Below are 16,328 nucleotides of genomic sequence, written 5' to 3' on the forward strand. Positions count from 1 at the left end.
AGTTCTGTGAGGCTCTTCAACTGATGGTAAATTATTCCTAGAATGCAGTAGTCTGATATATGTTAGAAATCTGGGAGATACCCTCCAAAAGCTTACTGGTTTGATTCTACAACTGATTTCTCCAAAACTAGTTTTGACTTTTGTCTTGTCTTAGCCCGAATGAATCGTTGTCTTCAATTTTGTCCTCCACACCAGAGCTTTAATAATTTATTTAAAGTATAAACCTCACTATGTTACCCTGCCCCCCTGCTTTAGTAGCTTCCCAAGAAATTGTCTTTGAATGGCATCTTTGTCATGATATAGCCCCTTATTTCTTACCGCTTGCTGTCCCCTAAAAGTTTGTAAGTCTTAAATACCTCCAACACGTCCTTCTGTTTGCAGTCCTGTTGTCACTTTTCTTTGGTTGGATGACTTTTACTCTTCTTTTAAGATCGAAGTCTGCTCCAGGGAGTCTTGTCCTGATTTAATTAGTCCCCATTTGTGCCTATAGTAATATATTGTCCACATCCCTGGAATGTATTATATCATATTAAACCCATTTTATGACTTTTTCGTCCATTAGACTGTTAGTTCCTTCAAGCCAAGGTCATGTTCTATTCATCATTGTGTTTACAGTGTCTAGCAAGTGACTGGTGTATGGTGGAGGCTCATTGAATATTTGTTGAGCTGAGTTCAACTCATTGCTCTACATCTGAAGTCATAGTGAAGCTCCTGGATTAGTTGTTCCTGGATACCAGTCAACTGTATCAGAGACACCTGGAGACCATTTTATCAGTAGAACATTTTAGTGGTTTTGGGGCGTTATTCTGTAAAGTGTTACGATTCACTAGAGCTAGAATGAGGCCTGGGAGTAAGTGTTTTTGATAAGCTCCTCAACTGATTCCCGTTTGCTTACAGGTTTGAGAAATATTGAACTAGTTTATTACTGTATTATTCCATTGTATTTTACGTAAAAACGTTGCCGCCTAGACCTTACATGGTCAGTCGCTCAGTTGTGTCTGACTTTGCAACCCTGTGGACTGTAGCATGCCAGGCTCCTCTGTCCATGAAATTTTCCAGGCAAAACTACTGGAGTTGGTTGCCATTTCTTACTCCAGGGGATCTTCCTGTTTCAGGGATCAAACCCACGTCTCCTGCATTACAGGCAGATCTTTATCACTGTGTCACATGGGAAACCGAAACCTTACATAGTAATTTATTATTGAGGCTTTATAAGTTGTATCTACTAAAGGACGTATTTTAAGTCACTTTTTCATACCTGCGTAGAAATATCTTAACTTTAAGCATCTCATTGTGAGACGTATTAGCATTTTGTTAACACCGAACTGAAAAAACCCACATTTAAGTAGGAGTCTTCTTGAATTGGTAGTATTAATAATATTAGTTGAGCTTCATTCCATGAACTTAAGTATCTCTGGCAATTTGTATTTACTTTTCATTTTTTATTATGATTTTTCAAAAGGATTTTTAAGCATTTTATTATGATTTAAGAATTAAATTGAACAAATCTTAAGTGTATTGCTCAGTCAATTTTACATGTATACATACCATAAAGCAACAGGTTAACACATAGAACATTTCTAGCTCCTCGAAGTTTCCCCTGTGTCCTTTCCAGTCAGTAAACGTGCTTCCCACCATGAGATGGGCACTCTTGACTTGCATGACCATCACTAGTCTTATGGACAAGATTTTTTTTAGAAAAAGTTTTAGTAATATCTTTTGGTGAATATATGCACTTATGTCCCTTGAACTTATACATGGAATCGCTGAGCTAAAGACAGACTTGTGTTTAACTTCAGAAGGTAATGCCAGTTTACTCTATGATCTCAATCCATAATGAAAATTGAAGTTAAATGATTTGAAGCTTATGGTGAAATTCGAATAGCCTAAAACTTCCTTTTGTTTTCCAAAGGGTTTTATATTGTCAAAAATATATGTACAAAGAAAATTCGTGTCATTTTATAGTTGCCAATAAGGTAGTTTTGTTTCAGTCTGATAATTTTTCCCATGTAAGTAATTGTTTTCTGTTTCCCTTTCCCTAGGTTCGTCTTCGCTGTGGATTGGTAGGCAGTCATAGGGCTGCAGAATGGGTCTCCGGATTCACTTTGTTGTTGACCCGCATGGTTGGTGCTGCATGGGTTTGATTGTCTTTGTCTGGTTATACAACTTTTTTTTAATTCCCAAAATTGTCCTCTTTCCTCACTATGAAGAAGGACATATTCCAGGCATATTAATAATAAGTAAGTTTCTAAATCTTTATTTTCTTGTATAATTAAAGATTTTTTCTCATTGTGAATATTTTTGGAGTTTAATACCATTATATAACCTTCCTTTTACTATTATTCAGTGCTAGTAATATGAAATTATTTACTCATTTTAAAAAAATGAGCTCTATATATAATTTTGCAGGGTAAGGTAATTGGTATATCTTCATATCTAACTCTGCAAAATCTACAAATACAATTTTGTTTAAAGCTACGCTGGCATAATAGTTCTATTTATGTAGGTGTGTGTGTATTTTTAATGTTTCTGTTATACAATTTAAATTTAGATAATTAAAGTACATGTATAAATGTATATAGTTTAAGGTGTTATTAATTGTAAAATTCAAAAGTTTCTGCATTCTTTATTTTCAAATTAAGAATCTCAAGATCTATTGAAAAGAGCAATTGAACATCACTAATCCAATGTAATTTTGAAGCTAGCCAGTTAGAGTTAATGAAAAAGTTTAATTGTAGAATAGGTTTAAAAATGCTGCTTTGATTCTATCAAATATAGTATATGTAGTAATTAAAAGGAATTAATTTCTGTTAATTAATATACCATTAATTTCTATTAATAAAGAATCTCATTTACAACACATTTATCATTGTTATGCAAAATAACTATTTAAAATTAGTATATTTTAGAAAGTCCTCTTGGCAATATTATTTGATGAATGAAATGAGTTAATCATTTTTCCATCTTGTCTCTGAGAATTTAGGCTGATGCTGTTAATTAAAATATACTTTTAGCCTTTAAATATGCTTGTCAAAAAACATTTTGAAGGGTAAATACTGATTTTATTTATTTGTTTATTTTCAAGTATTCTATGGCATTGCCATGTTCTGTCTGGTTGCTTTAGTGAGGGCCTCAATAACTGATCCAGGAAGACTCCCTGAGAACCCAAAGATCCCGCATGGAGGTAGGGTGCTCTTCAGATTCATCGGTTTTACTATGTCAGAACTATCACCTGTATTCATGTATGTTATTGCCTTTAGTATATTAATTACAGATGTCATCTAAGCCACTTCCGTGTCTCTTCTCAAGTGCCTTCTTTCCAGATTTCTCAGTTGACAACCACAAATCCCAGCTTACTCCTCGGATCTGCCGTCTCTGGCTCCTTTTTGGTTTAGCTGCTTATTTGTCCCTCACTCCTCCCACTCTAGATCTGTATAACCTCTGTGAGGGTGTAGAGTTTTTGTTTTGTTTTCTTATTTGTTCAGTAACTGTATCCTTAGGGCCTAAACAGTCTCTGTGACTTAGTAATAATTGCTGGGTAAATATTTGTTGAATGATATTATCTGAAAAATTACATTTTTATTTAGTAGAGGAGTTTTTGATGGTGCCACTTACCTCATGATGTATTTTAAGTATAATATTGCTTACAATGTATTTACAAATATTTACAAAATAAATATCTATTGTATTATAATGCTATTGCTTGTATTTCTCCAAGTTGAAACAATTCAGTGAAAAATTTGAAAGCCTTTTGTTCTAGTGTCAATGGAAGTAATTTTTGGTCACCTTATTGCATAGTAACCATTTAGATCACAGAAATAAATTAAAAATGTATTGCTTGCCAGATACAGTAAACCTCCCTTATCCTCTTTTCCTGAGTTTTGCTTTTGAACATTTGCTATGTAATCTTTGAGAACCCTGTACTTTCTTCTAGGAAGAAATTTATATGTCTTTTTTATACATTATAGAGCCAGATAATTTTTATAGTAATTCAGTAGTTTCTGAACTTGCTATACATTAGAATCACTTAGGGAGCTTTAAAAAACCTCAATGTCCAAATCACATTCCATATTAATTAAATCAGAATGTCTGGGGGTAAGAGCCCGGTATCCATGCTTTTGAAAGATCTCTGGTGAATCTAATGTGTAGAAGTTTGGAAAGCAATGTAGTCGTTCTTTCCAGAATTAGATTTAAGTGGCAAGTCACTTAGCCTCCTTTGAGCTTGTGATTGTTTTTTGAGATCCGTGATTTTGGGGCTTAATGGGCCTTGCACATTTAATGATTAAGTGGGAATGACACTGATATTTATGTAACTGTAGAAATTTCTGAAAATAATCTTGAGTATTTAGTTTTTATTAATTTGTAGAACAGTATCACTGTCACTTAACGGTTATTGTGTGTGTGTGTACGCCTGTGTTTGGGCAGGGAGGATGGCAGTCTGTAATTTGTATAGAATCTCTCTTCTCAACTAACCTAAAACAAACGACTGTCTAAAATATTGATACATGTATTTTTCTACTTCAACTCTAAAACCTGATGTTCCCAGAAAATCAAGGAAGCAGGGTTTTCCTAACTCAGTACTCATTTCTGATGAAAACTTCAGTTTGCTGTGGTCAAATATTCAAATGCCTACATCTGTCAGATAGTACAAATCAGTGGAAGGGGCCAGGGAGGAACTGTTTCATCTTGAAAATCTATCTTATCTAAAGGAAACGTCACTAATCAGCTACTCTGAATTGTCATGCAGGACGGGTATTTTTGAAGAGAAAACATGAAATCTCAATTTTTATGAGACATTTTATGATTTTAAAAAATATTAGCAACTAATTCAAAGTTTTAAAAGCATTGTTTTTAAATGAATACCGAACAGATTATACCTGAGGGCCAGATTGAATCCACTTGAAGCTGCTGTGTTACCTTTAATTTATAGGTTCCAGTGATGAGGACACCATGGCATCTTGCCAGCCTTTTGGTTATCTGCATTATATCTCTTCTCATTGACATTTGGGCTGTTTTTCTTCAGTGGAAAGTTCCCCTTTGCCCAACCAAAAAAAAAAAAAAAAATCCACGCATTCATTTATCATATTTGAATGCTTCCACAGTCTTTTGGTATCTCCTGTCATATGACCCTCATGGTGGTGGTATGAGGTGGGTAGGCTGGGTAAATCGGGAGCATAGATTGCCCTTCACAGGTCACACAGTAGGCTGTTACACAGTGGCTGTGAAGCCCAGATTCTTGTCCCCATCCACTTTTTTACCATGAATCCTCTTACAGATGAATTATCTTACCTCTTTATTCATCTTTGCTTTGGTTTGAAGGAAATTAATTAAAGCTATCGTGTGCTTTTTGCTCAGTTACTTGATGATTGTGTAGATATAGTTTTAACTTAGTTAAAAAAATTAAAATTTAATAGTGAAAAATAATGACTAAAGTGTTGTTGGGGTCTACAAAATAGTGACGTTTATTCAGCATTGTTTTAAGAGTGAGCAGTTTTATATAATTGAGCTCCTTAGAAAAGGAAACCTAAACCTTAAGGCTTTTATTATTTTAGCTACTTAAAAAAATTTTTACATGCCCTTCTGAAATATTTTACATGCCTTTCTGTTGTTTTAAACATAGTAACTTTAGTTTCTATATGACCCACCAAGTATGAGGCAATTTGAGTATAGGAGAATGCTTCCGTGTGAAGATCCCAAGAATTCGATTTTATAAACTTTGGGACATGTAGATGGAATAGTCAAATGAAACTATTAAATGTCTATTTAAATTACATGCATGTTTGAAATACAGAAATATTACTTTTTGTCATTTTTGAATTTTATGAAATGATTTTATTTAGTCTCAACTTTTAAAAAACAACTTTGAATGTAATTCACACATCATATAATTCACCTATTTAAAGTGTACAATTTAGTGTCTTTTATATATACACAGATTTGTACAACCATTAGCACAGTCAATCTTAGAACATTTTCATCATTAAGCTCTTAACTTGCATGTTAGAGTTCTGTTTTTGTCCTCACTAATGCCACTTTGTTTTTATTTTTTTGTTGTTGTATATGCCCCCTGTTGTACCTTGTATCCTTGTGGCTTATTTATTTTATGGCTGAAAATTTGTACTTCTTAGTCCCCTGCTCATATTTTGCCCCACCCCCACCCCTCTCCCTCTGGCAACCACTAGTTTGTTTTCTGTTTCTTGAGTCTATTTCTGTTTTGTTTGTTCATTTATTTCTTGCATTGCCAACCAGTTCTGCCAGAAAACCTCGATTAAGACCCAAGCCTTGTATTGATTTTCGTTAGTTTCAAGTTATATTTTTCTCCCCAAAACATTACTTTGTGATCTGAAATATAGTCATTGAAAAAAGTTCCCCTAATATGTGAATCTTTCAAAAGACTCAAATGGAAAGGTGATTTGTTCCTTTTTGAGGGATAAAAGAAACCAAACCGTATCTGTCTTTATAGTCTTTCATGCAATTACAGCATTAATAAGTTTCCCTGTTAAACTATGATACTGTTTACCTTATATTAAAGAGGATCATTTATAGATTTTACCTTTTTTCTTTTGTTTTATGTGTTGATTTTTCTTTCCTTTAAAAAATGTTATCTTAATTTTTAACTTTCTATATAGCTGCCGTAAATTAGCAGGTGGATTCTGTCTCCCATAGGCTTTTATTTTATTTTGTTAGATGGGTAGTGCAAAAGTCTTATAGGTAATCATCAGACACCAGAATGTATCAGTCACCAAGATCCTATTGCTACTGCTGCTGCTAAGTCGCTTCAGTCGTGTCCGACTCTGTGCGACCCCATCGATGGCAGCCCACTAGGCTCCTCTGTCTCTGGGATTCTCCAGGCAAGAATACTGGAGTGGGTTGCCATTTCCTTCTCCAATGCATGAAAGGGAAAAGTGAAAGTGGAGTCACTCAGTCGTGCCTGACTCTCAGCGACCCCATGGACTGCAGTCTACCAGGCTCCTCCGTCCATGGGATTTTCCAGGCAAGAGTACTGGAGTGGGGTGCCATTGCCTTCTCCAAGATCCTATTAGGACCTGAATATATCCTGAAAAAGAAAAAAGGGAGAAGACTAAGAAATGGTTTCAGGATACATAGGATAGATTAAGATGGATGGCTTTTTTTCTTGTTTTGCAAAGCAAAAACATAGATGATACTTTAAATTTCTGAATTTTAAAAATAGTGATTTTTTTTTCCTGTCTAAAAACAAATGTGTGTGTGCTTGTGTGTGCAAAATGTGCATCTTCATTTTAGATTTTTGTATCTTAAATTGAGCATTAAGTGACCCAAACTCTTTGTTTGAACAAATTTATGGTCCAGACCATAGATCAGCAAATTCTACTGTAGTGTTAGTGCCAAATAGATGTTTTTAGCCTTATGAACCATATAGTCTCTGTCACAAGTCCTCCTCTCTGTCATGGTAGCCCCAAAAGCCGACATACACAGCATGTAAATGAATGGGCATGGCTGTGTTTAAATAGAGCTTTCTTTATGGACATGGAATTTAAATTCCAAGATTTTTACTTACCACAAATTGTTATTATTATTTTCAATCATTTAAAATTTTTAAAAATACTTTTAGCTGACGTGTGCATGCTAAGTCGCTTCAGTTGTGTCCGACTCTTTGTAGACTGTAGCTCTCCAGGCTGCTCTGTCCGTGGATTCTCTAGGCAAGAAGCTGGAGTGGGTTGTCATACCCCTCCAGGGGATCTTTCTGACCCAGTCATCTCTTACCTCTTTTACATTAGGCAGGTGGGTTCTTTACTACTAACGCCACCTGGGAAGCTCATGGATCACCCCCAAACAGGTGATGGCCTGGGTTTGCCTGTGGACTGTAGTTTGCCAACCGTAGTTTACACACAGAATGAATTACAGTCTTTCGCTGACTATAGCCAAATTCTCTCTTTTTTCCTGAGGGTACAGCATTTTAAGTATGAAATAAATGATTTATTCTTTGGAATATTTTATGCTGAAATTGCCAATAGTGAATACCCCATATTTATTTTTTTAAGGAGCTGGTTTAAGAACATAGTTTTCATGTTGTCTTTCAATGAAAATGGGCTGACCTTCACATATTCCTTGTAATATGTGAATTTAGAGTTTTAATATTGGGATATTTGGGAACATCTAGTTAAGTGGGGAAAAAAAGTGATTTGTATGTGACATTGTATTATGCTACATATGAAATGAGTTTCTATTTTGCCAACAGTTAAATAACAGTAGTTTAATTGTACCTAAATTAAGCTTCAATATTGTTGCTCTCTCATGTAATATGTTTTCATTAAAATAAGAATTGTAAGTAAGAAATAGAAGAGAATTTTATTTTAAAATGAAATATTTTACATGTAAAAGATAATTTTTCAACTTTCATCGAGAGCAGTTAATTTGTTACAGCTGTTATTCATGCTTTATTGATTTCTCCAGAGACGTTTGTAGCAGAATGTTTTTCCAACACTTTACTATAAAATTCTAGTATATTGATCTTACTTCTGGTCATTATGGGGAGGGAGGTGGGAGGGGGGTTCATGTTTGGGAATGCATGTACACCCATGGTGGATTCATGTCAATGTATGGCAAAACCAATACAGAATTGTAAAGTAAAATAAAGTTAAAAAAATAAATAAATAAACTAGAAATAATGGAATTAAAATAGGGTATCTTTTTAAAAAATTGAAAACTACCTACTCTTCTCTTTTGTTACTTATGTTTGGAATCTTTCATTAAAAAAAAATTAAACTTGTCATGTTTTAGCAAGGATTTAGTGACTATCTATGGTTTGCTCAGTCACACTTTGCATATACTAATATTCACTTGGAGTATTGAAGTTAGGTTAATTTTACTATACCCATAATTTTAGTGAGGTTAGGATATAGTTTTCCATAAGTGATACAAAGTTTAAAAATTGTTATAAAATTCCATGTCAAGAAATATTAAAATTATATATTCTATATAACCGTTGTCTTGGTAGATAACAGTCCCGTAGAGTTTTTAATGGCTCTAGCTAGAGCAGTTCTTAGTGGAAATAAATTACTTTTTCCTTAATTCCTGTAAACTTCATGTTTTTAGCACAAAGCCTAGTTGTGTGCTCGTTCACAGCAGACTAGAGGAAACTTACTTGGTGGTAGGATAGAGTTTTGTAAAGGACTCCTTTATTTCTGTTAAAGAGTAATTTTCTTGTAATCTTCTTCACTTCTGAAACTATTTTAGTACCTCTTAAATGCATCTGAACTGTTTTTCCATCCCTCTGTCATAAATATTCCCAAATAAATTCATTCAAAAAATGGTTTTGTGTGGGAAGTATGGGGAGATGCCGTCTCTGTTTATGCAGTTAATTTTGACTTACTAATCTATGAAACCAGTACTCAGCATTATCTCTTCTGTAGAACCATTAGATAATAAATTTCTAGAAATTAACTTGTTTCAATAAAATTCTGTTTTAATGTAATAATTTGATTCTAAATAAGGGTTTTGTCACTAAATTTTGCTTACAGCAATATACTTAAACCCAAATACGCTGTTTTTTTATCTCTTAGTTTGACTATTAGCAGTCTTATTTTATAGTGTTTAAAATTAGAAATGTACAAAATAAAACATGCAGAGAATAGAGAAGCAACGTTTACGGCAAACATTTACAGTAGAGACTTAGGCACATATCTCGAAGAATTCCTATAACTCTTCTAAACACTTGTTTCTAAATTTCAACATTACTCATGTTCCTTTACTAAATGAATTTTAATTTCCTTCTCTAGAAAGGGAGTTCTGGGAATTGTGTAACAAGTGTAATTTGATGAGACCGAAGCGTTCCCATCACTGCAGCCGCTGCGGCCACTGTGTTAGGAGAATGGATCATCACTGTCCATGGTAAGAAATGAATAATTCACTTTTGAAAAAAAATGTAGTAAAAAATAGATCTTGGTACTTAGCCGATTTAAACAAAGGTTATATCAGAGTTATACAGTTTAAGAAAGCCTTTTTATAAGGAGAGCTTTAATTGATCATATGCTTCTATCAACTCCCAGGGTCATTTTTTCAGAGATCGTAGATTTTTCTAACAAGGAGATATTTGAGCAGAAAACTAAAAATTAACATGCACCCAAATATACAAAAGAGCTAAAGTGGTTTTATTAAATGAAGCAGTGTAGGTAAAGCATTTAGTATAGTATGAGACATATAGAGAGTACTTAAATTTAAATATAGTAGCTGTTACTGTTTCCAACTGTAATGTAAACCATACACATCTCATTGTTTGTATTTCCCTCCAATTTAATTAAAGAGTGACATTTCATATACCTTATACCTCATTTCACTTCCTTTCAGCCTTTTTTTTCAGTGTTATGTGTTGGATATAGGGATTAATATTATATGCTAGCTAGAAGTGGAAAAAAAAAAAGTGATAGTTGATTCTGCTGACTGCCAACATTTTTGGTCAGTAGGGGGCTCTCTTGTAATATTTAAAGAAAATGTTCAGTTGAGAAACAATTTTTGAAAACAAATGCTGTGAGAGTTCTGCATTGTATCTCATTTCAAAGCTGTCACAAAAATCTGTGAAAAGATATTGTATTTAATTCTGTTTTTCTAGCATGGGATCTCTGCATAAATATTTAAACTGGTATGGTGTAGCACTTTATAAATATATCTATGTACATATATATTTATGTTTATACACACATGTATACAAAGTTAGCTACATAATAATCTTCTTAAATTTATAACTGCATTTATCTGAGGTTGACTCAAGGGTAGATTTTAGTTTTGTCTAGTAATGCTAATCATTTAGAGCTTCCTTTATTTTTGGGAGCGCAAGTTATCAGCAAGCTTTTAGTGGGAATTTGGTTTTCACTATAACATGATTATTTGACTAGAAGATAATTTCCTGAGATTCAGAAAAAATAAGAATACTGTGCTACTATGTAGAAAGGTTTAAAATTCTATCACAGGATAGTTTAGTATATAACATACAGTTGGTATTTTAAAAATGTACCTGGAATTTATTCAGATTAATTCTCAAATGATTTTATAAACTTCAGTGATCTGTTTACAGTTACAATAGTAATAGGGTTTGCTTTTTAAAACTGTGTGAAGCATGTATTCAGGTAAGTGATAATCACACTGAAAAACTCAATTTTGTATAATTTTTTGAGTAATATTTCTGATTAAAAATATAATAAATGTTCATGATGGTTAGATATCGATATTTCCTTTTAAGTGAATGCAGTGATTTAAGCTTAAAAAATCAACTATTTAATAACTTTTATATAGATTATATATAGATTATATAGATTAGTGATAGTATTTACTTATTTTGAAGGAATTAAGACTGACTTGGTGACCAAATAAAGTTCTTTTTAACCAAAATTTTAGGATTGGGGTGAGCTCTCTGTTCTTAGGCCTTCTGTTTCCAGTTTTAGTCACCTTCTCAGAGCCCTGGTGAGAAGAAGAGTGGAAGTACAAAGAGCTGTAGATAGGAAAAGAGGGTAGATCAGGGGCGTGAATAGATATAGGGACTTATGTGCTTGAATTCCCTAATAAAGCATTGCTGAGCTCTTCAGAGAGTGAGGGAAAAGTACAGTGTGCAGCAGAAGCAAGGAGAATTTTTGGTATTTTCAGAAATTGCATTATCTGAACTGCTTAACAGCTTTAGATTTAGTGGTCAGTTCTTTTGATGACCTCAAGATTTACTCTATTTGTGACTCTGATCACTCTTTGTAAGGAATTTGTTACCAAAACAGTTTATACATGTAGATGATAGTAGTGTTTCTTACAGTTCTATTCTTAAGAAGAAGGCAGTGTTCAAAGCAGTTATATCTCAGATTTTGGGGGGACAGAAAGGGTGGGGCAAGGATAAAGCATCTTTTAAGCAGTAGCTATTAGAGAGTGTTTTTGAGTGCACACAGAAGTACTCTTCTCTGGTAATCCCACTTACAGATAACAAAACACAGAAGGTTTTCTTGTTTATTCAGCATGAATTCTTCAGTCTAAAAAATGCCTCTTTCAGGTTTTCTGTTCAGTTACATATCTGCTTTTAAAAAATTGACAGCACATCTTTAATACAATTTAAGTTAGGAATTTGGCCCTATTTATTATTTTTTCAAACAGTGGTAGTATAATGCTATAGTATGTTGAAAATAAAACATTGTGAAAGATAATTTGTAGTTTTGAACTAGGATTTTCTGCTGGAATTGTATTTAGGAAATTTAGATACAATAACTTTGGAACAATAAAATATTCAGCTTGCATTAATCTTGAATTTTTGGAATTCTAACATTGATCCTTTTTCCTAGTTTTGGTTCATTGTTGTATTGGTGGAAATGTAGCTCTAAGAATTTATACATACTTTTGAATATATGTTTATTTTCAGCCACCAAGGGTTAGACAGTAAAAGTAAGGAAAATTGTGAATGCTTAGCAGTGTGTCAGAATGGCAGGTTTAAGTTACTTTGCTTCATATCCTTCAGCTTGATCTCCACAGCTTCAATGCTGCAGTGAAAGAGCAGTGTACAGAAGAGGGTTCTTGTTCTCTTGACCACGGTCTCTCCTAACTGTACATCCTCTGGCAATTGTCCTAACCCCTCTGTTCCTTTTTTGTATCAGTGAAGCAAGGAGATTGCCATCTGTTCTTCCTGCCTCACTGGCTTGTTGTTGAGTTGAATGGGGAATCATATACAGGACTTCTTTGACAAGTAGAATGTGCTTTACAAATGTGAGGTGGCGTGTTTATGTCATATCTTTTCTTATATACTCTTTGCTTTTAGGTTTGAGTGGGTTGGGCTTATCTCTATGAACTTAAACACTTAAGTTGTTTGTGCTTATTTCTAGTTTTACCATCCTAAAATTAACATCTTACTAAAGTTTGAAATATTTTTTCTTTTTCCTTTTTTTTTTTTCCTTCAGGATTAATAATTGTGTTGGTGAAGATAACCATTGGCTTTTTCTGCAGTTGTGTTTCTACACTGAACTTCTTACTTGCTACGCACTGATGTTTTCTTTCTGCCACTATTATTACTTTCTTCCGCTAAAAAAGCGTAATTTGGTAAGAAATGTTTATATCCACTAATGCTAGAACAGCTGTAGTATATAGTTATTAACATGTGGTGCTTTTAAAAGTGTAGAAAATTGAAAACAAAAGTAATGAACATAAACCCTCAAATTGGTGCATTTTAAAATGTATTGGAATTGAGAAAATGGACCTTTTCTGATATTGGCTTTTAACCACGTCTATTTACGATTACTTGTTAGTGTCAAGTTCTTTAAAAAGTGACCTATCACTCAATGTATACATATTTTCGTTTTAAATCTACAGTAATGAAAAGCAAAGTGAAAAAGGTTAGCTTCTTACTTCTTTTCAGGAGTAAAAATAGACTTGTTTAATTCTTAAAAGTTCTCAAAGGAACATTAAGTTCTTGAGAAAAGGATTCGTTCCCCAGCACCCCAACTCCCAACTTTTAACATTGGTGATAAGATGAATTTGCAGATGCTTTAAAAAGTTGTTGTTATATATCCATTTGAGGCAATGCTTTTCCCACTCTGTAGAGGAACTACAATATATGTTAATAAGATTTACCCAGAACCGTGGTGTTAAAGGTAGTAGTAGTAATAACATCAACCAGGAGTTTTAAGCCTTGACTATAATATCAGCACTGTGCTATGGACATGTGATTTTAATTCTCACTTAAATGCACAGCACAATCACATGAGGTGGGTATGATTTTTCCTCCATTTTTTATAGATGAGGAAATAGACTAATAGAGGTTAAATAAACAGTTACTGAAGGCACAAAGCTAGGAAGTGATTATTCAACTGGTTTTAGTTGTAGACTGGGATTTGAACCTGGGTTTGTGTTTTCTGAATCGTATCTTTTGTGCTTTGTTTGTAGAATTTATATTTCAGCCTGATCCTATGTGCCATTTTGACTTAGATTGTGTTTTTAGAATGCTCTGTGTATGTGTGTGTGTGTGTTTGTGAGAGACAGAGAGAGAGAGAGAGTATGTGTACTTACAGGAAGCAAGATAGGGAAGGAGACAGGGAAGAGGAATAGAATTTCTGATGAAGAAGGGTGTTTTTTAATTTCCTATTTAAGTCATTTTATACTCTTTAAATCTTTTCTATTAAAAATAACAAGCTTAGTGATGGCACATACAACTAAATTTTGTAATAATGGAACAGTTGAGAGAAGGTCTTTGAGTTCTGTGTATTTAGATCTTTTTTATACACATGATCATTTTGTATAATTAAAAGAGGGTATTTATTGTTGTTGCTTGGTTGCATATATTAGTGGGCCTTGTCAAGGTAATTCTACGTATTAAATGCAGAATGAGCAATTAAATTAGATGCAAACAACTCAAAAAAGTTCACGGGGGAGAACTGTAAATGTAGGTGTTCGACATTTATCACACTGAGAATTTAGTGCATCCTGATACTACAGTCTTAGAAATGTTTTATCTTACAGATGAATTTCTTTTTTATGCTTTCTTATATTTTGATTTTACTTTCTGATAAAACCAGGTACAAAAGAATGGTCACCCAAAGCATCCAGATCAGAAGCGCTGAAACAACAGCAGTTAATATTTAAAGAGTCATTTAGGGTCAGCAAAGTACTTTCTGCACATGTCATTTATTTTAATTCCCACACCATGTGAAGTGGCCTAGATGTGAGTGTGACTTTAAAGGCAGACTCCTTGGGTTTGAATTTCAACAATAGATTAATTTCTGATATATTTGGTATTGTAGTTAGAACATGTAAAAGGTTATATGTATTTTCCAAGTAACCTGTTTCAAATATGCAATAGATTGAGCCTAATTAGAAGAGCTTTAAAATAAAAATGTACCTGTAAGATTAAGATCAGAATATTTTAAGAATGGAGAGAGAGGTAGAATCTGGTGGTATTAATGAAAGGCTAGTAGAGTTTCTCTAGGAGGGAATGCTCCGTGGCACTGTGGAGGGGTTGGCACACTATGGGTGTTGGGATAAATTTGACCCGCTACCTGTTTTTATTAGTTTTGTTTGAAACATAGCTACTCTCATTTGTTAAGTTTTGTTTGCAGTTGCCTTTGTAATACAACAGTAAAATTAAGTAGCTGTGACAGAGGCCTGTGTGCTGAAAGCTCTCAGAAGGGAACAGTTTTTCTTTGCCCCTTTAATTTTTATGAACGTTTAACAGACTGTTTAACAATATTACTAGGAGATCAATGACAGAATAAAAAAGTTCCAACACTCAAATAAGAATATAATGGTGATATTTAAATGAAGAATTAAGACATTACAAATCACAAACTGATTTGTCTCTCCAAACGAAAGGTAGAAACTCTGGAAAAATTACTATCACTTAGAGGAAAGAGCACTTTTTAAAATGGAAAAACTGATTACAGATGATACTAATATACTTAGAAACATATATATAGACATGTATTTACATGCATACTGACAAAAGACAAGCAGCGTAGTAAAGGTTTATTAAGAAATGTAAAGTCCAGGATGAAAATATAAAAAGGCAGTACAGTTGGGTTTTAAAAATTCAAACCTGAGTTTATTTAGAGCAATCACTTGTAGAAACAAATTCTTAAAAATCATAATTATTGTTAGTAGGATTACCAGATGAAAATCAAATAATTAGCTCTATCATATTGGTTGTAATAAACTACTTTGGTAATAGCAGTAAATTACAGATAGTTCTAGGGACCTGACAGAGTTTTAGCTAGTAGTGCTGAGCAGGAATTGTTCAAGGTTTATAGTATCTTTGTTGTATTAAGTAGGATGTTTTTATAATTACCTTCATGTTAGAGGTAATGAAATTGAAACCCAAAGGGTTTATGTTATGCTATTTCTGAGAGCATTTGGCATCCTATTGAAAAATCCTTTGTGTTTTAACCCTGTTAATGGTGTATTTTCTGAATGAAGTGATTCATAATATTTTTAAGTTAGGTATATGGACAGGAGAATTTTACCATAGTGTTATCCAGTATAAGAAAAGACTATTATGTTTGACTAATACTGTTTTTATATAGTATGTTTATTACTGGTGTCTTTAACCTACTTAAACTTACTGGTGTGTTAGTTACTCAGTCGTCTCCGACTCTTTGCAATCCCACGGACTGTAGCCCACCATGCTCCTCTGTCCATGGGATATCCTAGGCAAGGATACTGGAGTGAGTTGCCGTTTCTTTCTCCAGGGTATCTTCCTGACCCAGGGACTGAACTTTCCTTTAGATCCTTGAAATATATAGCCCTAAATATTCCAAGGATCTGAAGGCAAATGAATGTTCAATAGTACTTAGCATTCACTGAAATGAATTCTAATCATTTCATTGATTAAGATGTTGGTA

The 16,328-nt window shown here is 33.5% G+C and overlaps 1 protein-coding gene across 2 annotated transcripts in view; it reads left to right on the forward strand.

Moving 5' to 3' along the window:
- Positions 1–2,086: 2,086 nt before the first annotated feature.
- The window catches only part of ZDHHC21 (zinc finger DHHC-type palmitoyltransferase 21), a 49,769-nt gene continuing 35,527 nt past the window's right edge, over positions 2,087–16,328 (forward strand). The window contains exons 1-5 of one of the 2 annotated variants that reach the window (XM_068974523.1): positions 2,087–2,123; positions 2,211–2,240; positions 3,086–3,184; positions 9,759–9,870; positions 12,900–13,038. In XM_068974523.1, the coding sequence (XP_068830624.1) occupies positions 2,087–2,123; positions 2,211–2,240; positions 3,086–3,184; positions 9,759–9,870; positions 12,900–13,038 (417 nt within the window). Of the gene's footprint in view, positions 2,241–3,085; positions 3,185–9,758; positions 9,871–12,899; positions 13,039–16,328 lie in introns of both variants that reach the window. The other variant, XM_068974522.1, reaches the window with a different exon arrangement.

Source organism: Capricornis sumatraensis, chromosome 6, assembly GCF_032405125.1.
Source record: "Capricornis sumatraensis isolate serow.1 chromosome 6, serow.2, whole genome shotgun sequence".
Classification (NCBI taxonomy): domain Eukaryota; kingdom Metazoa; phylum Chordata; class Mammalia; order Artiodactyla; family Bovidae; genus Capricornis; species Capricornis sumatraensis.